Consider the following 24,373-nt stretch of genomic DNA (forward strand, 5'->3'; position numbering starts at 1 on the left):
GAGTGGTCGATATGAACGTCAGTAGCTAGACCCCGCTAAGTATTAGTTGCAACTATCTAAGAACTTATTAATTACTATTTTAGTATGAACAGTAATGCTATCAGTGTGTTTATATTTAAAATCAGTGACCTTTCTTCATTAGTTTGGTATCGTTGACGTCTGATTTGTGCGCTGCTGAGTCTGGCGACATGACGTCAGCGTAGCAGCGCACCAATAGGCGCCTGCCGTTCAAACATAAGTAATAATCAAACTCTTTTATCTGTTAAACAGTGTTCTAAGTTTGGCGTCCACTGCCAGAAGATGCAATCGGGAAGAACATGCTACAAATAATTTGGTAGAAGCTGTTTTTAGTAGCATCCAGCAACTATCTGGTGCTTTATTCAGAGTACAAAATGCTATTGTTCAGTGGGATAGGGCAATACTTAAACAGTATGGTAATCAGAAGTTTAATATGAAAAAGAAAGAAAATTTTCACAGTAGTCTCCATGTCCTATGTACATTACTAGCATGATGAAAGATCGTCGATAGAGGCCAAAAGCACTATTCAAAAACTATTTGAGTATTTGAATTGAGTTGAATTACAAAAAAAAAAAAGACAAATTCCAATCTCGTTTAATCACAAGTGAATTATTTTAATAATAAATCAAATTTTAAACTGCAAGAACTCTCACACTCAGTGGTCTAGCAATAGTGTTTCGTAGTTCACCACTGATCTCTTCTAGCTGGAGCAAACTATATTACGTGAATATAACTAGAGTGTTGTGCTTTAACGATTGTACTATCGAAACAAAGATTTTATTACAGGCAGTTGATAAAAAAATTTTACCCAGCATACATCCTGTACAGTAATAAGTTTAGTCGGTAGCTAAGCATTGATACCCGATTTGGAACTGCCAATATTATGTTTGTGAGATTAACAAAATCTGAGACCCTCTTTGCTGTCAGAGAGACAATCGCTATTTTTGAGCAACATAAATAAATTTGTGGTTGTCTACACAAAAGCAGTAGACATATGTAAGGATATTTTTATTTAACATCTGATGAATTTATTACCTAATTATTTCAAACCTATTATTATTAATGTGTATATCTACCTACCTGTTTACAGTAATGTACAATAATAATTTCATGAAGCAAAACGATTTTTTAGGTTTTTTAAATTACAGGGATGGGTAAATAAAGAGCAGAAAATATGCGAGAATACGAGCATCGTAACTGTGAGGAAATATTGACTAGAGGAGTGGGACCAAAAAAATTGCTCGTAACTCTACTCAATGTGACCGGAATTCTGCTCATTATCGCAGTTATTTGTTACACATCACTGGCGAGTTATTTAATACTCGCACACTTGTTTTTTTTTTTAGCCAAAAATGTTTGTGTACTCCAGGTCAGGGACAGATCCACATTTTTGTATTCTTTGCGAGGGGGGGGGGGGGGGACCAGCAAATTTGTTTACTAGCACCCAAAGCTTGAAGCGGGCAGGTTTCTGGCCTTCCCCGGTTAAATGTTTGTTTAAAGATTCAAAATGGTGCTATTTCAGAAATTTTGGAACGATGACATTTGATATACAGCTTGTAGATGTAATATTTTAAAATATATAATTGGTTTCAGTTAACAATTTTACAAATAATTACCACAACACAATGTCTAATGTACTTAAATACTATAAAGTATAAAACACCGACCATTGTCATTATGTACCCAGTAGAGTATATGATGACTAAATACAATGTAAAAAAATTATGATGTAATAGAATAATTACTATATTTTTAATCCAAGGAAACATTATTTGCCAATTCATTTATGGTCTCCCTGTTTTTTAAATAACATAATTAATTATATGCTTCTCGCAGGTCGCAGTAAGTACTTCTTACGAACATAATACCCACATGTTGAAGATAAAAAATGTATTTGGCACTTTATTGGTGTTTTTTTTTTCCTCAAACGAAGTTTAAGGAAAGTTTTCTTTTGTGTTTCCTAGCAAAGATATCAATAATTTCTTCAGGCTTCCTTCCGGACGCGATTTCCTGGTTATTTTCATCTAAAACAGCTCATTTAACCTATAACCGTTTCGCTTACACGCAAAATGTTTTCGAATTGAGTTATTTTAGGTAGTGTATTCTATGGTCTTCTAGCAAGGGTACGTGTCCTCCCCAAATAACACCGCTGATGATGCTTTATGAAGTGTACCGCTGAATGGCGGCTTCGACTACGGAGCAGGAAGGAAACTAGCCCGTCTTCCTCCCAGCCGACACCTGGCTTAATACGCCTTCCTGGCGCTGTGTCGGTACCTGGAGTGCATTGTGCGTTCATATCAGGTTCTGACACTGTTACTGTCACAGCGACGCCAGGGGGCTTGAATCAGCGTGGACTGGTTCCAGCGCTTTGTGGGGTCACACCAGTCTTCGGGCTGATTTCCATAAATATATACATATATGCATATATACATGCATACATACTGTCACCTGATGGGAAAACAGGTTTGAAAAGGATAGCTCAATTAGCTAAAAAGATTTTTTTTTATTAATACTGTCTACACTATTAATTAAATTACAACGCTGAAATGTGTGTCCACATATTAATCACTCTCTCATTAAGTATACAGTTTACTCTCCCCACTGGAGCTTGGCTCGACCGTCTCTCACTACTGCCCGTCTCTTAACCTCGCACCTCTGTCCCTCGTACTACTAACTCACGAAGCCCGTCGCTCGTGGTACTCTTATCGCTTGTCGAGGAGTCACTCACCCTCTTCACTTCACTCCCTTGGAAGCTGGCACCACCGTTTTTATACCCCTCAGCCACCTTCTGGAATGGTCTTGCACTCCTTTGAAGTATCGCATCATCAAGGTCAACTTGACACCCAAAGCTCTCAGAACAATGACGTCCTAGTTATTACGCTCCTTCACGCTTGCACATAACTCCAGAGAGTCTGAGGGATCGATGACAAAGTACTGATGAAGGTGTGTGTAGGGGAGAAAGGTAAAGAAAACCCGCTAATCCAAAAAGGAATGAACCGTTTCAATGGGCCACGCAAACCCTTCCCCCTTCCTTAACCTTGGCGAGGGGGGGGGGGGGAGAGACTTACCAGCTGACCGCTAGCAGCCAGTGGCTTGCCTCGCGCTTCCGCCTTCAGTATGTTCGTAACAATGTATACAAATATACAAATATATATAAGCATACAATCATGCATATATACAGAATACATACATGCATACGTACGTGTATACACACATATTTAATTACATGTGTATGTTTTTTTTAACTACAACTAGTACATTATAGAGGGTATTTTATTGCAGTCACGTACTAACTGTATATCTGCAATATTTTAATTGCTAATGAAAATAATCGATGAAAATTTCACTTACACATTAAAAGTCATATTTATGTTGTACAAATACTCCATACTAGGTGAAAACAAAACAATACAGACAATGCATCTCCTGTAAAATATGTCGTTTTGAAAATACGCTTTTTGTGAACTCGGCGATAAGGAATTTTTTAGGTCTTAGGGTGCACAAAAGATTCTAAGTTAAAAACTGTGTGTGCAATATGAAGGTTCAATTATTTTGTGTATAACTACATGTCAATTTTGTAACGTTGTTTCGAATATGTTAACAAAAATTACTAAGTTTTGTATTCACATTGAGAGCACTAAATTATGGATGAATTCGTAAGTTTTTTTCATCATTAATAAGCTGTTATGATATTATAATTTATGTATCTTTTTTCAAAACAATTCAACGAAAGTTATAGAGTTTTATTTTAAACAAAATTCTAAACAGATTGTCATTAAAGCTATATGGCGTAGTTTTTGGTAGTATAAATTATGGTTTCTGCTGACGTAATGAAACTTCTGTGTGAAAATTAAACAATAGAGCTTACAAGGCTACTCATACACCTCATTAAAAATGAATTATTTACTCGTGTCGGCTCTCAAGTTACCGTGAGTGCGCGCGCGTAATGACGTGAAGAAGTGTCATGTTACAAGCTACCGCGGTAACTTGTTACGTCAAGTAAGTTGTAAGTTACATACAGAAGGACACAGCGTGCGTTGCTACAGTTGAGAGTCAACACTGTGCTGTCTCTGTAAGACACGACGAGAGCGCAGGTTTCATGTCTGGAGAGTGGTGGGGAGACAGTTTGCTTCCGTGGAATGTGACCTCGGCGGTGGAAGAGAGAACAAGCGTGGAATCCAACCCGCCTGAAGGAAATAATGTCCTCGCGGCTAGACGTGGAAGGAGCGGAGCCTGCGAAATTGCCGAATGCTACACACACAAACAAACAAGACTAAAAGAAAAAAGCACGCGAAACACTGGGTTAAATAGACATATCTGGCGTCTGGTCTGATTTAATACAATTATTTCTTGTAATTACGCCGTTGCCGTTTGTCACTTTTTTTCGAAGAAACAATTCAAGAATTCAAAACAAGAAATAAAATTAAAAAACACCAACCCTCAGAAAACAAGCCTAAATCAGCTTATGTCAAAATGATAAACCCAACGCTGAACCTGAACTGGTATTATGGACAAAAAAATGACAGCACAGTCGCACACGTTCAGACTCAAATATCAAACAAAACAAGAATTCCGTGGGAGGAATTTGGTCAAGAAAATAATAAAAACAGCACAGACCAACACCGTGTGTTAACAACGATGACATAGTTTTAACAATAACAGTAAATGCAGGCAGACAAAATAAATTATAGTTTAAAAAACTAAAAAAAAACATGCGTTTATAGTTAATCAAACTATAAAAGTAAAAAATAATTATTAATATAAGAATAAAATGATTAACGAGAAAATTAATGTCATTGTGGTAAAAGCGCGGGGTGCTCGATATGAATTGTTATAATTTCTTACTAGTTCTATTCCGAAATGCAGAATTAGTGTCAAAATGTAGTACAAAGCACCCCACGATTTTACCACAGTTACATTTATTTTCTAGTTAATCATTTTATTCTTATATTAAGAATTTTTTTTATGTTGTAGTTGAATTAATTATAAAATCGTGTTTTTAATTTTTTCTAAACTGTAATTTAATTTATTGGTTAACAGTGCAAAACTGCAACTGTCTAGGTCGAAGAAATCGTATTAACCAAAATTCTTCATTGCGTGAAACGTTAAAATAAAATATCTTTAGTCTTTTGGGGCACACAAAGTGTGAGGAAGTGCAGGGGAGGATAAATGGCACAAGTTGCGCCAATGAGAATTAATTAGGGGGGATTAATAATAAAATGATAATAAACAAAATCTACATTTTTTATAGTTGGCATTAATGTAGATACGTATTGGCATTGGAAGGTTATAATGAATGTTAACCATTGAATGTCTAAGGCAGCGGTTCCCAAAAGGTTTTCCGCGGGACCATGGGGTTCCGTGGCAGGGTCACAGAGGTTCTGTGAATCAGGATAAATGTCACATCAAGCAGGCACAATTATTGTTAAATAACTTTCTTTGTAGGAGTTAGGGTTCCGCCAAAAGAAAAGAAAATTCGATCTTATGGTTCCCTGGCCGGAAAATAAAAAAAAGGGGGCGAACCGCTGATCTGTGGTGTAGTCATTGAGAATCATTTACCCAGCGGAAAATGCTATTGCTTTGGTTGCGTTCATGTGATGCAACCCAGTCGTATGGATTATCATCCCTTCCAAGGAACAGGGAGGAGGAGTACAAGCATTCGTCAAGCCGTGCCCCGCCCGCATTCAGACCCTGAACACTGTATTGGCACTGCGTGTTTCGATTAGCCACGACATGGTTTTTGGACTAACTGGAATACATTTACGTTGTTTATTCTGTAATTTACGGTAAAAAATTAAATCACTTACACTTCAATGAAGATGCTTTAAATTTTCCTGTGGTTTATTTATTTCATTATACTGACGTGAGGCGTATTTTGGAGCACAATGTGAGGAGCGGTATTGGCCTTTTTTTTTTTTACAGAATAAAGTACTTTTTAATTAGTGTTTTTTTTACCACTCAAACATCACTATTAAATAAATTATTTTGTTTAATCATGTAAGGTTTCCAAAATTGTAAATAAAAATCGAGAGCTTTCCAAGAATTATTAATGTTAACTCAGTTGTTAGCATTATGACATTTTAAAATTAACATAAAATTACGTTTGCGTCCTACGGCATACTGAGCTGGGGTGGAATATATGCAGATGTTTGGCAAAACAGAAGCATATTGATTTATGTACTCTTTACAAAAAAATTGTACATTCCAAAAACCATTGTTAGGTTATAGTACAACACCAGACTCTCGGGCTTAGCACTATTCTGTATCCGCAAACTAAACCTACACCTTGCACATGAAAGAGGTTTGTGAATGATGGATTCTTTGCTCGGGGGGATTGGCTATTTATATTTAGGATTACTAAATTTATATCCTCAAGGTTTCGCTTAGTTTAAACTTTTAACCAGTATGACACTCAATAATTGTACTAAAATGGCAACTGATTTTATTTTCAGTATTTCAAACAGTAGTTATGATTACTGTTGAAATGAATATGTGTTCAATGTCTGAAAGCTTATTGGAAAGTAGAGAAAGTGAAGGTAAATATGGAGTAGAAGGACACCACAGAAAAATAAAATAAAATTTTAAAACCAACTGTCTACACGATTTTGAAGTATTTTTAATTTAGCTAACCTAACCTAATGAACAGTTCACATGTTTCAAAATTATGTTTAATGTAGCTGACCTAAACTAATCGATATTCCACATGATTTAAAAGTTTTTTAATGAAGCTGAACTATCGTAACTAACCGTTCACCTGATTTAACACTATTTCAAATGTAGCTAACCTAAAAAATTGACTAGTTGAACAGTTATACTATGTAAACCACCAACAATATTTCATTGTCATTTGGATGATCAGAAATAATGTTAGGAAGTTAAAATAAAACATTTTGAAATTTTTATAATTTTTTTTATTTCGGTGGTACCTACCTATCTCTACCTTATTTACCAAAGTGAAGAGTTTCAACAGGATTTGATGCACTGCAATGATTTGCCTGAGATTTTTAAGAAAACGATAACGCAAAAGGTAAAATTAAGGAGTGAAAAACGTGCATTACTACAAGCTATGAGTATTTTTTCAAGTACTTATTCCTTTCGGTATCGCGTATCACTCAAGTGACAATAATGTGCTCGCCGCATAGCATTGGTGTATGTCCAAAAGCTTTCATAAAGTCGTGCTCGCCAGTTTCAGCATATGTCACACTGCGTTGAAGTAAAATTCTCCAGAAAAAATCTAAAAGGCTGCGAGTATCCTGTAAAAATAGGAGAAACCATTCGAACTGCATTCAACTCTAATCTGACTTGCTTCATACTTCTGTCAATTACGTCAGGTTCAAAATGAAGAGAACACAATCTGCTGACTAATGTGGGTTTCCCGGTTTTGCTCTGGGCCGTTCGTATCCACTGTCTATTTAAAGTTTCATCAAAACTGTAAAATATTTAATTGAGATACAATACATACTAACAAAATCACGTATTCTTAAAATGTGGAGTCAATCTTCGGCTCACATTCATCACAAACCTTACCAATTAAATGGGTTAAAATATTAATACACTATATTTTAACTTGAAAAATAAGATAAAAAATAATCCAACTATTTAACGTGGCTGTTTTACGTATTTGAAAAAACAATAACACACCTCCATCCATATATATTATTTACTACTAAAATAAGCGACATTGTCAACGTTTTTGGTATCAATGGGGTCGTGGCACATGCTTCACATGTTCATAATTAGGGCGCCTCCTCTCTATTGCTTGATCTCTTAGGTCTTACCGCTTCTCATCTGACTCTCTCTCTATTTCTCTCTCTCCCCCTCTAAATACTGTAAAACAGTCATTCACAGTGCAATCAGTAGGCCGACATCCGACATATTTGTTTCGCCAGTCGTGTCGTTTTATAATGTTCTGGAACGGACTATGATTTAATTTAAATGTCTCATAAATTAAAAAAAGCCGTTCTTATATAAAAGCTTGGAACTTGTGTGTAACACGGTGCACCGAAACGATAAGCAGTTGGAGCGTTGTAAGAAGAAACACACCGACAAGTTCAAAACTGATAAAGCCATCAAATACAAAGTTATAGAAGTGAATGAAGGTGGTGGTCTGGGTACACACATTGACACGTCTATTGGAAAACTTCAAGACTTCGCAGCACCAACTTATGTGAAATGAACAACTGAAAAAAAGAAAATGATAAAACAAAATATTATTTTAAAAATTTGGTCTACAAAGAAACAATTAAAATTTTTGAAAATGTTATCTTTGAACATAATTATGTTGGAGTTGTAAAGGCGATTGAATTTTCTCGTTCAGTCTTTCTAAACAAAAAATATATGTCTCACATGAAAATAATAGCCTAAGCTTCCACAGTAGGAGATAATAAACTTGGGCGTCAGTTGTGAGTACTTGAGCAGACGAGCGACAAAAAGAATGGTGACCAGCTGCTGGGGCGGGGAACGAGCGACAAGAAGCACAGCGACCAGCTGCTGGGGCGGGGAACGAGCGACAAGAAGCACTGCGACCAGCTGCTGGGGCGGGGAACGAGCGACAAGAAGCACTGCGACCAGCTGCTGGGGCGGGGAACGAGCGACAAGAAGCACTGCGACCAGATGCTGGGGCGGGGAACGAGCGACAAGAAGCACAGCGACCAGCTGCAGGGGCGGGGAACGCGCGACAAGAAGCACAGCGACCAGCTGCTGGGGCGGGGAACGAGCGACAAGAAGCACTGCGACCAGCTGCTGGGACGGGGAACGAGCGACAAGAAGCACTGCGACCAGCTGCTGGGGCGGGGAACGAGCGACAAGAAGCACAGCGACCAGCTGCTGGGGCATGGAACGAGCGACAAGAAGCACTGCGACCAGCTGCTGGGGCGGGGAACGAGCGACAAGAAGCACTGCGACCAGCTGCTGGGGCGGGGAACGAGCGACAAGAAGCACAGCGACCAGCTGCAGGGGCGGGGAACCAGCGACAAGAAGCACTGCGACCAGCTGCTGGGGCATGGAAAGAGCGACAAGAAGCACAGCGACCAGCTGCTGGAGCGGGGAACGAGTGACAAGAAGTACAGCGACCAGCTGCTGGGGCATGGAACGAAAGACAAGAAGCACAGCGACCAGCTGCTGGGGCATGGAACGAGCGACAAGAAGCACAGCGACCAGCTGCTGGGGCATGGAACGAGCGACAAGAAGCACAGCGACCAGCTGCTGGGGCGGGGAACGAGCGACAAGAAGCACAGCGACCAGCTGCTGGGGCGGGGAACGAGCGACAAGAAGCACAGCGACCAGCTGCAGGGGCGGGGAACCAGCGACAAGAAGCACTGCGACCAGCTTCTGGGGCATGGAACGAGCGACAACAAGCACAGCGACCAGCTGCTGGGGCGGGGAACGAGCGACAAGAAGCACTGCGACCAGCTGCTGGGGCGGGGAACCAGCGACAAGAAGCACTGCGACCAGCTGCTGGGGCGGGGAACCAGCGACAAGAAGCACTGCGACCAGCTGCTGGGGCATGGAACGAGCGACAAGAATCACTGCGACCAGCTGCTGGGGCGGGGAACGAGCGACAAGAAGCACTGCGACCAGCTGCAGGGGCGGGGAACGAGCGACAAGAAGCACTGCGACCAGCTGCTGGGGTGGGGAACGAGCGTCAAGAAGCACTGCGACCAGCTGCTGGGGCGGGGAACGAGCGACAAGAAGCACAGCGACCAGCTGCTGGGGCGGGGAACGAGCGACAAGAAGCACTGCGACCAGCTGCTGGGGCATGGAACGAGCGACAAGAAGCACTGCGACCAGCTGCTGGGGCGGGGAACGAGCGACAAGAAGCACTGCGACCAGCTGCTGGGGCGGGGAACGAGCGACAAGAAGCACAGCGACCAGCCGCTGGGGCATGGAACGAGCGACAAGAAGCACTGCGACCAGCTGCTGGGGCGGGGAACGAGCGACAAGAAGCACTGCGACCAGCTGCTGGGGCGGGTAACTAGCGAGCAGCCGGAGCGAGTAGCGATTCCTCACACTTTCAGCCAGGCGAGTCATAAAACTAGCGGGAACTTTTCCTGCAGAAGCTTCGGTCTCTGGGCGAGGGGCAGACTCGCTGCTTACTGAGAACTGAGGCGAGTGAAGGAAGCAGTCGTACCTGGTTGTTCAAGACTAACTTTATTGAATACTTAGCTGCGCTTCACAGTTGAAACGAGTATTTTGCGAACTCAGTAACTTTACCATGAGTCAGTAGTAAATAGTTGACCGTAATGACAGTTTTAGAGTTCAGATATTTATTTGAGAGCACCTGAGTGTTACAACTATTGGATATGTGTTTTTATAAAAATTTTCCTTTGTGTTTCAATTTGTTTTCGTGACTGATCCCAAGTGAGTTTTATATATTCGGAGCTCAGTATGATAATTTAGAGTTTGTGCGGTAGTTTGCAGAGAAGTAAAGTTCGTGTTAGATTCACTTCACCGTAAATGTTATTGTAAGAGTGCCATAGTTTGTACATTATGTGTAGGCTGCCCGCGGGTTGCTGTGGAAGGAAGGGGAATCTACTTCAAAGTGTAACAGTACTTAGAGCAATATTGTGATTTTTTTTATATAATTGAAAATGTTTAAATGTAAAGGTGCGTTAATGTTTTTAACCCCTGTCTGTTTCCGAGCTTTGTTTTTTTTTTCTTAGTAAACGAAACAATGTTATCAATCGATGAACCATGGATGGACAATTTTTTTTTAAATTCAAACTCTTACGCCGGAAATCTCGGGGGGGGGGGGGGGGGGAGAGTGTGAAGTCCTTAGCCATTAAATATGTACGTCCAAGGCTGCGTTCCCTCGTCCCTTACCCGTCAGCTGCGTGATTAGCGTCCACTGTCCATGCCCACTGCATTTTATGATCAATGAATTATACATAAGGCTGTGAGATTGTCAGACTATGTTTGTTTTGATATTTGGGTTAGATTTATAGTTCGTTTTTTTTTTTTTTCCTTTTCAGATTACCGGTACCTGAACAAGAGAACATACGTGTTCTACTTTATACATCTGTGTCAAGTTGAATCACTAGTCAAGACTATAATGATATTCATGCTGGAGAAGTCAAATTAGCATCTGTAAACAAAAGAACAGGTAGTGCTGAAGTAACGTGTGTTATCAGTTTTGACCTATCTATTCCGTCTCATGCCACATCTACAGGAAAGTTTTATACTACTACTGAAGAAATTGAAAAACGAAGGCTTAAAAATTATAATTTATATTTTATCCTTCTTAATTTAATTCATTTAGAGCAGTGGTTTTAAAGATATAGCTAAGGTTTAGATGTTTATGATCCTGTTATATAACAAACCAAAATAGATTGAATCATTGCACATGTGTATTTTGTGTGTTTTTTATGCCACAAATAACATACAATATACAAATCAATAATCAGGACACAACATTCTAACATGTTTGGTATTGGTTTTTAATTTTTAATGTTAACCACATGTGATTCTGCTGATTCCCCCCCCCCCCCCCCAAAAAAAAAAATAATACAAAACAAGCACACATAAGTTATAAATAACTTTATAAACAATGTGATTCAATAAAAACTTTTAAAATGAGATTTCAATATTATTTAATTACTGGTGTATCCAGTACGTTAAATATATGTATGTGTAAATATATTTATTTAAATTCATATTTTTGTGGTGTAAGAAATGTGTGTAAAACTTGTTTTTAATGTTTTGCCTTAAGTAAAAGAAAATTGTGGGAAATAACGTTGTTTAGCGTTCATAAGCACAAATAGCTTACATAATCAGTTGTGGCAGATCGACCATATTTTCACCGAAAAGCTTTCACTTTTTTTTGCACGTAATAACCTTAATTTAAATTTTAATGACATTTAATTCGCAGAATTGTTTACAGTTCAGGATTGTATGATTGTATGAATGAAAATTTAAATTTTCTAACCACATAAAAAATGTTGTAATAAATCTAAGTTAAAAATTTTATTTGTAAATTTTGTAAATTAGAATTTATAGAATACAGTTACAGTACACATTACTTAATACGCTTATTTAGTATAACGTAATCCACTGCGTATGAGGAATTACGTCATTTTGGTTAATTGTTTTAACGGTTTGTGGACATTAAGGTCGATAAACTTAATGGCGGGATTGAACGACCTTCTGTGAGAAATTTATTTAACGTTTTTCAACTGTAAAATCGAGTAAAATTATGGTGGTGCTACTATTATGATGTAATTAGGTCACACAACTTATTACAGGTAACTTGTAGGACTATTTTTTTTCTTCCTGGGGTCAAGTGACGCGCTCCACGTAACGGTGATAATGACGTGTTTCATAACTCGACGTGTTGAGTTGATCACGATACGGGTTTGACTTGAAACCGGTCTCGCAGCTTTGTGGATCCCGTGGTTTTTACGCACGTCACGGGTTTCCCGGGATGCGGTATTAAAAACTCTGGAATTTTAGCTCATACCCAATCTAACAACTTAACAGAGATTTTATTATGTTGCATATTATTTCCTACCACTACTGTTATATTTTGTGAATCAATACTAATATTATAAATGCGAAAGTAACTCTGTATGTCTGTCTGTCTGTATGTCTGTTTGTTACCTTTTCCCGGCTGAACGGCTGAACGGATCGAAATGAAATATGGCAAAGAGATAGATTATATCCTGGGGATGGACATAGGCTATCTTTTGTCTAAAAAAATAATCTTTGAACGGGTTAGAAAAATATATTTTAATTTTATGTAATGTGTGTCATAGATATACAAACTGTTAGTGTCATTCCTCTATGCCTGCCGAGCAATAGCTTTCAAGCCATTACGTTACGTTTTTCTATTGTAAGGAACTAAGTAGAGAGTAAGAAAAATATAAAGATCTTGACAGTTTGTAGTGTCACCATATTCGTTTCAATTTTCAATACCGTTTTTTATATTACAATTTAAATTGCAGAAAAAAATCATTATTCATGGGTAAGTAATAAGTTTTTCTATTTGTCAATATTGTTATTATGGTAGATAGGAGTACAGTAAATGCCTACATTCTTATATTCCTTTATATCTCTTTCGATTTGGAGTGTTTCCGTCCCATTCGCCCCCCCCCCCCCCCCCCCCAAGTGGTTAAAGCCCCAAAATTTCGAAAGTTTAAAAATTTTTAAAAATCTTTCTCTTTCGATTTTAAGTGTTTTCGAGCCATTCAGGGTCCTCGAATCCCCCGCCCCCCTCTGGGAAAAATCCCCAAAATTTCGATAATTTTAGGAATTTCAAATATCACTTCTTTCGAGATGGAGTGTTCCGAAACATTCCAGGTCCTTAACCTCCACCCCATCCCCTTCCACAACAGTGAAAGCCACAAAATTTCGAAAAATTAGAGGAAATTGTATTAAAATTAAGTCATTACGAACTAAAGTGTCTGGGGCATGGTGGAACTTTTACCCAAAGTCGACTTCCCACTCAATTTTGAGGGAGGGGGGGAGTGCAAAACCCCAAAATTACTAAAACTTTCAAAAATTTCTTAAATTTAAGTATACCTTTTTACTATTTGGAGTGTTTCCGAGCCATTCGGGGTCCTCAAACTACCCTCCCCCCACAAGGAGTCAAAGACCCAATAATAAAAATTTTTTCCAAAATTTCTAAAGCCTATTCTCTTTCGATTTGGAGTGTTTACGAGCCATTCGGGGTCCTCAACATAATCCCCTCCCCCCTTCTCGGGGGACAAAGCCCAAAAATTTAGAAAATTTCAAAAATCATTCTCTTTCGATTTTTAGTGTTTCCCTGCCATTCAGAGTTCTCAAAATCACCCCTCCCCCTCTGGGGACAAAGCCCCAAAATCTCGAAAATTTCAGGAATTTCAAATATCATTTCTTTCGAGATGGAGTGTTTTAAACCATTCGAGGTCCTGAACATCCACTTTCCGCAAAAGTGAAAGCTCCAAAATTTCGAAATATAAGAATATATATAATTGGATGTTGGCATGTATGACGTCGATAAACTCTTACACCGTTGACCGATCGCCATGAAAGTTGGCATATTGAATGTTTTTATCATGAAGAAGGTTTTTATGCTATCCATTTTTTTTGTAACTCGCCGCTAGATGGCGCTGTAGCGCATAAACTTCTAAACCTTTCAACCGATCGCCATGGGTAAACAGAAAATCATAAGTCACAGATACACAAACAGTAATTATGTGACATTTCTTAATGTCCAACACACTGGACATATCGCTATCCATTTTGCTGTAACTCGCGGACAATATATCACCCGGTGATCAGCCCGGGCAAAGCCGGGTACTGCAGCTAGTAACTTAATAAAGCATATTGGAAAAAATTAGTTTATGGACAAGAAATATTTAAAAATGAGTGTATCGTATCTGATTCTTTAACGTTTGCAACGGAAATGACATATCGGGTTTCATCCAATCTTTACTATTGTAAACACGTGTTGCTGGTGTATGTTATCTAAAAGCAATATTTATAAATTGTTGACACAATGAGATTTAAAGTCCCGACACCATAAATATTTGTGGCCTTAGAGAAATGTAAATCATAAAAAAAGAAAATTCAAGAGAAGCAAGGTTTTTTTAATCCTTAATATTTTCGACAAGTATTTTCAGTGCTAAGATAGATAATGTTAAAGGTGTAGATAAATGCCCCTGTGGAGTTCGCTATAGACATTGCGGCCTCGCTTCAGTGTTGCCAGATCGTAAGTTTAGTCACATTCCGTGATAATATCATGGAAAATAAATTACAATTGGGAAAACGATCCTTTTTTTTCGTTTTGAGTGAATAAATGATGAGACACTTCACAAGTGTTTAAAGTTAATTTAAATAAAACCCTAGAGAATATAAATAAAAATCGTTATAAATATGTAGGCCTACATACGAATTTTTTTAACCATCTGTCCTACACGATACAACAACAGTATATATTTTTTAAAAAAATCTGTCTGAATTAGAGGAAAGCACAGAGATCGTTTAATTCCCAGTGTCAGAAGGGGTGTTATTTTTTTTCCAGATTGTCTTGATGAATAAACATGCTGCGGGATATTTCAGAGGAGAATGAGATGTGGCCGAACTTGCACGTGTTGTTTTCCCCACACGGGCAGGTGTGACAACACTGCGCTCGTGCCGGCGGGCATGTGTCCGCGGCCATCGCGATAAAGGCCGGGCGCTCCGCGGTCCACCTTGACCCCGAGCGTGGCTGTTTGCCTCCGCGCCCGGCCGCTACATCTCCAGGCGGAGCATGAGCCGTCAGACGCGAAGCCTTCCCGCCCCCTTTTTTTCCTTCTTATTTTCACACACCAATATAGCTGACGTTTGTTTATATTTGTTTCATCTCTCCTAGCATGCTTTTATTAACGTCTGTATTTAGGCTGTTCGGAAGAAAATTAGGTTGAAATATTAATGGTTGATATGTTTATATATATATATAACTAATATTCATAGTACAAATGTAATTATATGAATTTATATTTTGTTCCCATTTAGCCTTCAATACAGCTACTGATACATTTGTAAACAAATGGCCGCCATTTTGGTACGTTTAGTACACTGAAATCACCCTCCCATTTTTGGCCTCACCCCCCTCGCCCAGAATCGGACCTTAAGCTCCATCTGTGTATTCCCTAAGCTCGGCCTGGCCCCCGGCCACGTCTCCCTCTGCAACTACCAACTGAGAGAATAAAAAAAAAGAAATGTTGGCTCTCGTAGCAGTCCTTACTGCTCTCTGGGTAGGGGTACACAGAAAGTACGCCAGCAGAGTTACAAAAGCATTCTATAGGGAATGAAAAGTCACTAAAGAGCTATCGGACGCGGTTCATCTTGAACTTGAGGAGATTTTAAGCAGAAATAATGTTCGCTGAAACATTCTCCTTTAAACGCAAAATATCACCCGATGGGACGCAGTTCGAAGACCACTATTATAGTCAATGTCGTGTTAGTTTTTGACATTTTACTCTTCCTAGAAGTTTAACCGGAGCCACTCATTTCCCAAATGTCACTTGTAAATCATAACATGATGTTTTTATACGGAACACTGAGAATCAGATGAAGTTTGTTGCAAACTATTGTTAATAAAACAACATTGGCATAGTTTTACGTTGACTAATAGTGCTTATTACGAGAACAGTTGAATTTTTAGATTAGACACGGTACGTGGCAAAAACCATAGGAGAAAATCGATATTTCAGAATCGCACTTAAAAAACAGTTGTATATTTGCTGTATTTGATTTTTTTTTCTTACGACTAGCCAACATTCGGCTCTCAGGTCATTCAGGTCATTTTGCTCTCCCCCCCCCCCCCCCACCCCACCCCCCACAAAAAAAAAACTTGGGCAGTGGGCCACCACGCCAACAGCATATCAGTACTGAACTGCTAAATAAATTAGTATTAGACAATAGTACTTTCAATAGTAAGAAAATTAAATTTGTAAATTATATAATTGTTAATAAATTGATCAATTGAAAGTGGTGATATCAGTGATTTAACGTCCAATAGCTTGTGCTTAAGTTCTATCACAAATGTGAAAATGCCAATAAAATTCCTAAATATTCTATTACCATTTACTATTTTTTATTTGAAATATTTGATATTCGAGGGAAAATATTTTTGAAATTAATATATATATATACATATACTAGTGCATGTATATATATACACATATACTAGTACATGTGTAGTTGACCAAGATTAGGTACACAATTTATCCCTACATAATCTATCAAGGAAATATTTATATATGCTACCAGCTATAGTGAATTTAGAATTTGTAATTAGTACGTAATCAAACATACTAGATAAAAAAGTTGACTTCTAAAAATTTTAACGTGTTGGCTATTTAAAAAGAATATAATATTTTTCCTTCTTTTTTTTCAAAAACCTACAATTCCAGATTTTTCTCAAATTCTATTTTATCCCCGGCAGTTAAGATCCTATCTTTAATTAAATAAATACCTCGGATTTAAAAGATCTAATCTGCGATTTACTCTTTTAAACAATCGAATTATATATTTGTATTTAAGAAAAATTGGAGTTAACCCATAGCTGAACACAAATCAAATTTTATAATATAAATTTGAGGTAAGAGCGAAGACTAAAAGAAAATTCCTCGCCAGTTTGTTTTTTATTTATTTATTTTTTAAATCTTCTCCCTACTATAAAGTATGGTAAATCTTTGGCTAGGGATTTAATTGAAAAAATTTCTCAGCTTATTTAATGAAATAACCTGCTGGTTGTAATGCGGCACTTTATTTTTGACCGGTTTCTGAGTTGAAAACACGTCTTCAAAAAAATGTATTACTCCGACTTTTTGTCATGCCGAGAAGCAGTAAGCTACTGACTTTCGCTCAAAAAGCCGAATATTTAGAAACTATTTTTTTTCCTCAGGCTCTACAAGTAACAATAAATAGTTTCTGAAATCGTATCACAAATATTTCCATGTGTTCTTTGCTGCGTTTAAAGGATTTCATATAGACTTTTAACCTTTCTAAGGTAAAACCTAAGGTAAAGATTCTTGCTCATTATTGGCATGCCAGTTTCCGTTATTAGCGAGGAAATCGCGGAATTTATTTGCTGCCCGCACGTCAGATAAAAATAAATAAATCACTGCGAATTGTAAAAATAACATGCATTTTATTTAAATATAAATTAATGTAAAGTAAATAATTTGACTATACCTTGGGTACATGCCTGTTAAGATTATTAATCGTGTTCAGATGGAAAATGGAGTACTTCTGCAATTACTCACCCACAGGTTCTACGCAGTGATAATGAGGCGAAATTTACATGCATTACAACGCACGAGGAAATTTTAAAGTAATTTTCTTCGCAATGAACCGAACGTTGATATAAAAATACTAAATAAGTATATTTGCATTTCTAGTAGGTTCTCATAGCAGAGGCAATAACATTGCACAATTACATTTTTGCGTCTTTATGTGTATTTAAATTATTTCATTCATATATAATTTAACGAATGATGGCAATTAGGTTTATTAAAAAGTTTTGTTTCTTTTCTCTTTAATTAAAACTACAGTGTATAATAAAGTAATAGTTTGATGTGTAGAAAATTGTGCAATTTAGAAAATCATCATAAATATCAACACATTAAAACGTTTTCTGTATTTTACATGTACATTTATTAAGATATTAAGATGTTTGGTGATTTATACAGCAGTCAAAGCTACTATTAAAGACAATAAATTACTTCAAGAAAGGTTGGGACACCTGACGTAACATGGCTGTAACCGGTATTTTATCTTAAAGGAAACTATTTTTTTTTATTTGCAGGTGTTCCTTGTTCCACAAGATTGATTGAATTAATTTTTTTAATGAATAGTTCACACTAGATCTTAAAATGTTTCAGTAGTTTAACGCGTATTATTTGTGTAAAACCGTTTTCAGCGATAGTGGTGCATAGGCGTTTAATTATTTGTTAAATTAAGCTTACACATATTAACGTATTAGTGTCCTGTTTATAACGAGTGCAGTATTGAATAAAAACAAAAGGTGATTCATATTTTAAAAATAAAACTTTTTCTGTTCAACTAAACGCACACAATTCAGTTGATAGTTTGAAAAATTAACTTTAACATGTGGACCTACGATATAACTTGTAAATAACCTGTCGCAGTTTTACACTGGACATTAAAAGATTTCATTTTATTTCGTTTTTACCAACCAACATTTTGCAATATATGAACTAATAATAACCAATAAACTTATTGTTCTTACACCTGATCGATTGTAAGTAAATGCAATAAAAATTTCATGGTTTCCATCACTTCTGCGCATAAACACATAGGTATCAAGAAATCTGGTATTACTGTAAGTCCTTAGTGGCGGTAACTGTTCACCCTCATGTGGAAAAGGTCGTGGGTTAGATCCCGACTCACAAATAATATGACACACGTTTATGAACACCTAGACGGTATCGAAGTGGTGCAGTTGCCTTAATCCGCTATGCTTAACCATGCGACGTAAAACCATTTTAAACAAACTATAAATATTACGACACACGATTAACACGAACAGCTCAAGTCACAATGACTTAAATTTTGTAACTTTCAAGTTCTACACCTTCCGTTTGTCGTCAAGAAGCAATCTTTATAGTCACAGACTCGGCCGCGTTATTAATTCCTTCCCCGGAGTCGACCCAAGTAAGCTTAGGACGAGTAACGTTTCAACTTCAGTTCGCGGAGGACATATGGATGAGGCTAGAGTAGTAATTGCAATTGCGTAAAATAATGTTTCCGGCGGTATCACTTTACGAATTATTTTTTTTATATACTTAAATTTAATTTTTATTCACGTTCATAAGAATTCCTCGTGAAGTATATAACATAAGGGAGTTGTAAGGCGTCTAAGACGCCTGTTGAAAAAATGATGGATACAAAAAACTCCTTGATTTTATGTAGCCTACACTAAATATTTATTAAAAATTGTTGTTCTTTTAATCTTGTGTTTTAGATCAGTGATATTGACTAACTGGCTAAAGAGCAAAATATTTCATTATATCTTAAATTAATACCTACTTATATTTAAATTTTTCTTAAGTAATTTTTATGGTTATTTTTAATATCTAGCAATGAAAATCACTCTTTTATTTGATTCTTAGGTATGAATTCTTTTTAAGTCTTAAAAATAAGGTGGTTATTTAAATCCATTTTCAGCGATAAATTGAATATTTACTTACTTTACAAAGTTAATACTTTGCATTTAATTTTTTTTTTCAAATTTCTTGAATGAACATGAAACAACGGCCTGCAGATTTGAATCGCCCGCCTGGCCTCAGCGAGCTTCGTCTGGCCGAGAGACACTTCCCCTCTTTATCCCCTCCTTTTAGTTTGGCAGGGTAACTGTTTCCCCTCCGCGCCTGACCACCGCACCGTGTCGATTTTAAGCTGAGTAGATCTCGTCCTGGCAACGTGCAGCATACCATCTGAATTCACATAAAGTTTAACTTGTAGCACAACGGCGAAGTGCAGTTGGTTTAACTGCTCTTTCGTTTAGTCGTGCCACGTTGACTTTGCCTTGTTTCACGTGCTCCGGTTATGAGCATGATTGCCTTTGGAGACGAGTTTTGTGTTTTGGCTCACACTTATGTTGACTTTGCCAAGTCTGCCCGGCATAACGTGAGCTTTGTTCTGTGGGCTGTCCGCGTGGCTGTCTGGAACGCTAGGGCGTTAAGACCCTGGTTGACTCCCATTCGCTTCATTTCTTTAAGGCCATTTTTGGGTTTGCTCAATTTACGTGTTGTTAGCATTGCCCCATGAATTAAGAAGCCTTTGCTTCATCTGTTGAGTTATTTTAGTCGTTGTCTAGTACTCGGATTACGTTTGCACAGGGTCCGTGGTAAATTAAATGACTAAAATTTGTCATTACTTTATGTAATTTATTTGTAAGTAACTATTTTTTTCTAGTCATGCCATGGGTGTTAACTTTATTACGTGTAATGTCGTACAAACTCTAGTTAATAAACTAAGGTTAATGGTAGCCACAGATTAAATGTTCGATATTCAGTGGCCTTGCATTGAGATTTTGTCAAATGCTAATTTTGATGTTCACAATTAGCATGCTTAGCATACGAGAAACAAGCTTGTAGGTACAGCGAGCTTCTAAACGTCTTATATTGAGGTAAAGTTCCGTGGAACAGATAGCAGAAAGTAATTGTAATGGCAATACACTCATGTTAACTGCTTGTTATTTATTGCGCACGCTTCTTATGACATTTTCTTGCTCCTGGATTAACGAATTTTTGTGGCTGTTTCAGATATGTTGTGATAAGGAAAGAGGCGTATTTTATACAGCGCGTTTATTTGTTATGAAACGTGCTCTATCTATCGGCTTGGAATTAAATATCAAGGATAGTTAAATTTGGCCTGTTGATTAAGTTCACCCTCCTCACAGACGCAAAGCATAACACTATTTGGAGTCATCTGGCTGACTCCTGACATTTTTATGTTCTGCGAAACCTCGAGTGGACGAAGCTAGAACTCTGGCTTCAAACCCGCGACTTGTTCTGCTTCCTTTACCCTGGTTTGAAAGTGAGCTTTATAACAATTTACAATAGGCAATAAAAAAACACCCATCGTGTTGCTGTGAAAGCTGGAAACAGTAATTAAATATGTTGTTAAGTACGGACCTGAAAATTTCCCGTTAACACTTGGCGACAGCCTCGACTTTAAATGTTACTAGGTACACAGAATGACCCCTATTACTGAGGCATAGGTTATTTGACACTCCTTGAAGGACCAGAAGCCAACGACTGATAAATATCTTCAAATCCTCTTACCGGATCATTTGCGACCAGGAGAGAAATTTGAATATTTCAGCGACCAATGTACACCTAAGACTGACTCGGTTACGCAAACGTTCGTGGATTCTAAGCCCACATCAGTAAATATTATGTCTACCAATCAGTTTATGTTCTTATATGGCGTATACTTTAGGGGCATGTGTTTTTCGCGAAAAAAAAACTTAAACTCTTTACGCTACAAAATGTTTTACTCGCGCCAAAGGTATCTTCGCTGTAATTGGCGATCGTCTGCGAGAGAAGCCATTGCCTTATTTGGCCACGCCATTCAAGGACGCGTTTGCTTTCCGCACAGAATGGCTGCAGTAGATGTGCCGACAGCGGTAATGGAACTGAAAGAAACTGAACCAAATACGAAACACAGACGATTCTACCGTGTTTTAACATAAAACTGATCTCGAATCTTTTCGCGAAATAAACAATGCCTTACTTATAAAGCCTACATTTCTCTACCCATCCAGAGCGAAGCCTGCGAAGGATTATCCAAGGTCCGTGACTCAGCCAGTCGAGCGCATTTGCCAAATGTCATCTATCTCGCTGTTGCCGTTTTCATTTCACACTCCTGCCTCGCACTGGCGCGGCGAAGCTTGCTGCCCAATACATCATCTCTCTCTCTCTCTCTCTCTCTCTTTCTCTCTCTCTTTAACGTCTTGTTAACAGAAAGGTCATTGGAAACGATATATATAATCTTAACTACGTTGCTACAGCGTCACATGTTTTTAGAAGATTGGTGTTTGAATTGTTTTTTCTCGCAAAAGCTAAAACAATAAATATTAAAAACTGCCCCAAATTGTTCCGAAATGTAATGTTTTGCTTCACTGTCTGTATTTATTTTGTTAAGAACGCGAGAGACAAGACTGCGGGTTCGGAGCTGGCTGGCGGCCCCGCACGGCCACTGAAGTCACGCGCCGTCCATTGACGTAAGACATGCCACTCGTGCCTGGCTGGATTACACAGGTCCTCGCTATACCCCTCTCCGCGCCCCTCCCCAAGCATCGTTCCGCCTCGGGCTATTGCCACTTTTAGCAGCCAGGGAATCCCGGGCTTACAGAGGCCATCGCGAGGAGTGACGTGAATAAACGTCGCCTTTCTGGACTTTTCGGGCGTCGGGTTGGCCCAAGATGACGGGACTCGTCGCGGCCACTCCCGTCGGTTCAACGATGGTGCCACAGTTGTATACGCAGCGACGCTGGCTTCCGCGAGAGTTCCGAGCAAGTTCCGAGAGTTCGGAGAAGTGCGACATCTGCCAAGAGGGTGAGAGACCCCATCGAGAGTGGCGCGACGCGGATCGACTGGATCGACAGAGTGCGACTGAGTGGTGCGAGACTGTGTATAAACATTTTTAAGTGCCAGTGAATGGTGGTTGGACGTTTTAAAGTACAATTATTCATTAGTAATGTTTATAATAGTAATTAAAAAACTAATAAAACCTTATTGGGCTATCTCTTACGAACCCCTGTTTTTCCCACTTAGGTCGTAACATTTGGGTGTCATAAGTGGGAAAGCAATAACTAAATAATTTTTGAATTGTTAATAGAAAATTAGGAAAAATAATAGAATTAGTATTTTTAGTATTAAAATTAGGGCCAGGAACTGTATTTATTTTGAGTGCAGTTGAAGTAAAGTTGGTGTTAGTTTTCAGTAGAAGTTTAGGTTAGCTCGTAGGTCAAATTACACAGTAGATCGTAGGACAATAGTGATAGTGACAGACTGGAAGTGTTTGTGGTCAAGAAAGATGGATGCCGACATCTTAAGTATGTAATGGTTTTCCTAGTCAAGTTAAAAAATATATATAAAAAGAGGCAAAAATATATGAAGAATAAAAGTGACAAAAGCCAAAAAGAGATGAAGAATGAGATGAAGAACTGCCAAGAAGATATGAAGATTTAAAATAAAAACCGCCAATAAGCGATAAAGAATGAAATTAAGAACTGACAAGAAGATATTAAGAATGAAATGAATAATTTCCAATAAGAGATGAATGCAATAAAGACAGATATATAGTACATCAAGAAAAACTAAGAAGAAATGAAGAGATCGTCGAAACAACCATCCAGTTCCAGAGTAAAGTATAGTGTTTCAAGCAGCATCTTGCGCAACAAGAACAACTTGCCAGACAGGAGCAACAGCTAGTTGAACATGTAGAACTGATGGCACAACAGCATGCTCAGCTCGAGCAGACCACCGAACAGCATGTAGCAGCTGTAACCAAGGAGTGCCGGTGGATGATTAAGGAAGATACAGCTGCTGCAAGCCAGAAGAGTTACTCCGAGAATGTTAAGGGGGAGGGAACATCCAACAGCCACTCAAAATTCAAGCCACCCACCTTTGATGGTCAATCTTCGTGGACAGTGTACAGAAGATAGTTCGAGGCAGCTACAGAAGTAAATGGTTGGGGTGAATAAGAAAAGGCTACGGCACTTGTCTTGGCCCTGAGAGGATCTCCACTAGAGCTGCTGCCTTTTTCAGACCAGAAAGGCATTGGAGCATAGGAAAAAATGGATTGCAGATCTGGAATCAGCGCAAAAAATATATTTAGAAACACCTAAGATCAGATTATCATAAAAAGCATGTTGCATAGTGTTATTAAAGCCTAAATTTGTTTATAATGGCTTGAAAAACTATATGGTTATTTCAATGTAATTTTAACTCCCATAACATTGAATATAGCAACTCCTTATTCACTACTATAGAGATAAATTCTGATGGCTCAAAAATGGTGCTTGCTCTAATTTTATTTACTGGGAAGTAAATGTTACTAAAAAAAATACAAATATTTACCCCCGGTCCATTATGCATTTGCAGGCATTCGTATATTTGATTAGATAATTGAAAAAAAAAAATCGCAGTCTTTTCATGATAAAAGGGTATATTTGAGTATTTCTAATGTTCTTTAATAACCACTTCCCCCCCCCCCAAAAAAAAATGTCTTTTGAAATTCCTACTGGATTCTGAAATGCTTAATAGTTGGAAGGGCAATAAGGTCCAGGGAAATAGTGAGGTAAAAACATTTAAAACTAGAAAAAGACCGAAAAAGAAAACAATAATTAATGTAGTTA

General features: G+C 38.1%; 2 protein-coding genes across 10 annotated transcripts in view; one reads left to right on the forward strand and one right to left on the reverse strand.

Annotated features, from left to right (window-relative positions):
- LOC134536959 (gonadotropin-releasing hormone receptor) overlaps nucleotides 1–24,373 on the reverse strand; it is a 684,534-nt gene that overhangs the window by 568,103 nt on the left and 92,058 nt on the right. The gene's annotated exons all lie outside the window — the stretch shown is intronic.
- Nucleotides 1–24,373, forward strand: part of LOC134536980 (uncharacterized) — a 579,850-nt gene that overhangs the window by 414,848 nt on the left and 140,629 nt on the right. For 2 of the 7 annotated variants that reach the window (XR_010075914.1, XM_063377141.1), the window contains one exon: nucleotides 10,989–11,302. The exons of 1 other annotated variant lie outside the window; for it this stretch is intronic. Coding sequence is in view for 1 of the 6 variants with exons in the window: in XM_063377141.1 (XP_063233211.1) it covers nucleotides 10,989–11,049 (61 nt within the window). In the remaining 5 variants the exon portion in view is untranslated. Of the gene's footprint in view, nucleotides 1–10,988; nucleotides 11,303–24,373 lie in introns of those variants that run through there. 4 more of the 7 variants (XR_010075909.1, XR_010075901.1, XR_010075908.1 and 1 more) reach the window with 3 other exon arrangements.

Source organism: Bacillus rossius, chromosome 1 (genome assembly GCF_032445375.1).
Source record: "Bacillus rossius redtenbacheri isolate Brsri chromosome 1, Brsri_v3, whole genome shotgun sequence".
Taxonomy (NCBI): Eukaryota; Metazoa; Arthropoda; class Insecta; order Phasmatodea; family Bacillidae; genus Bacillus; species Bacillus rossius.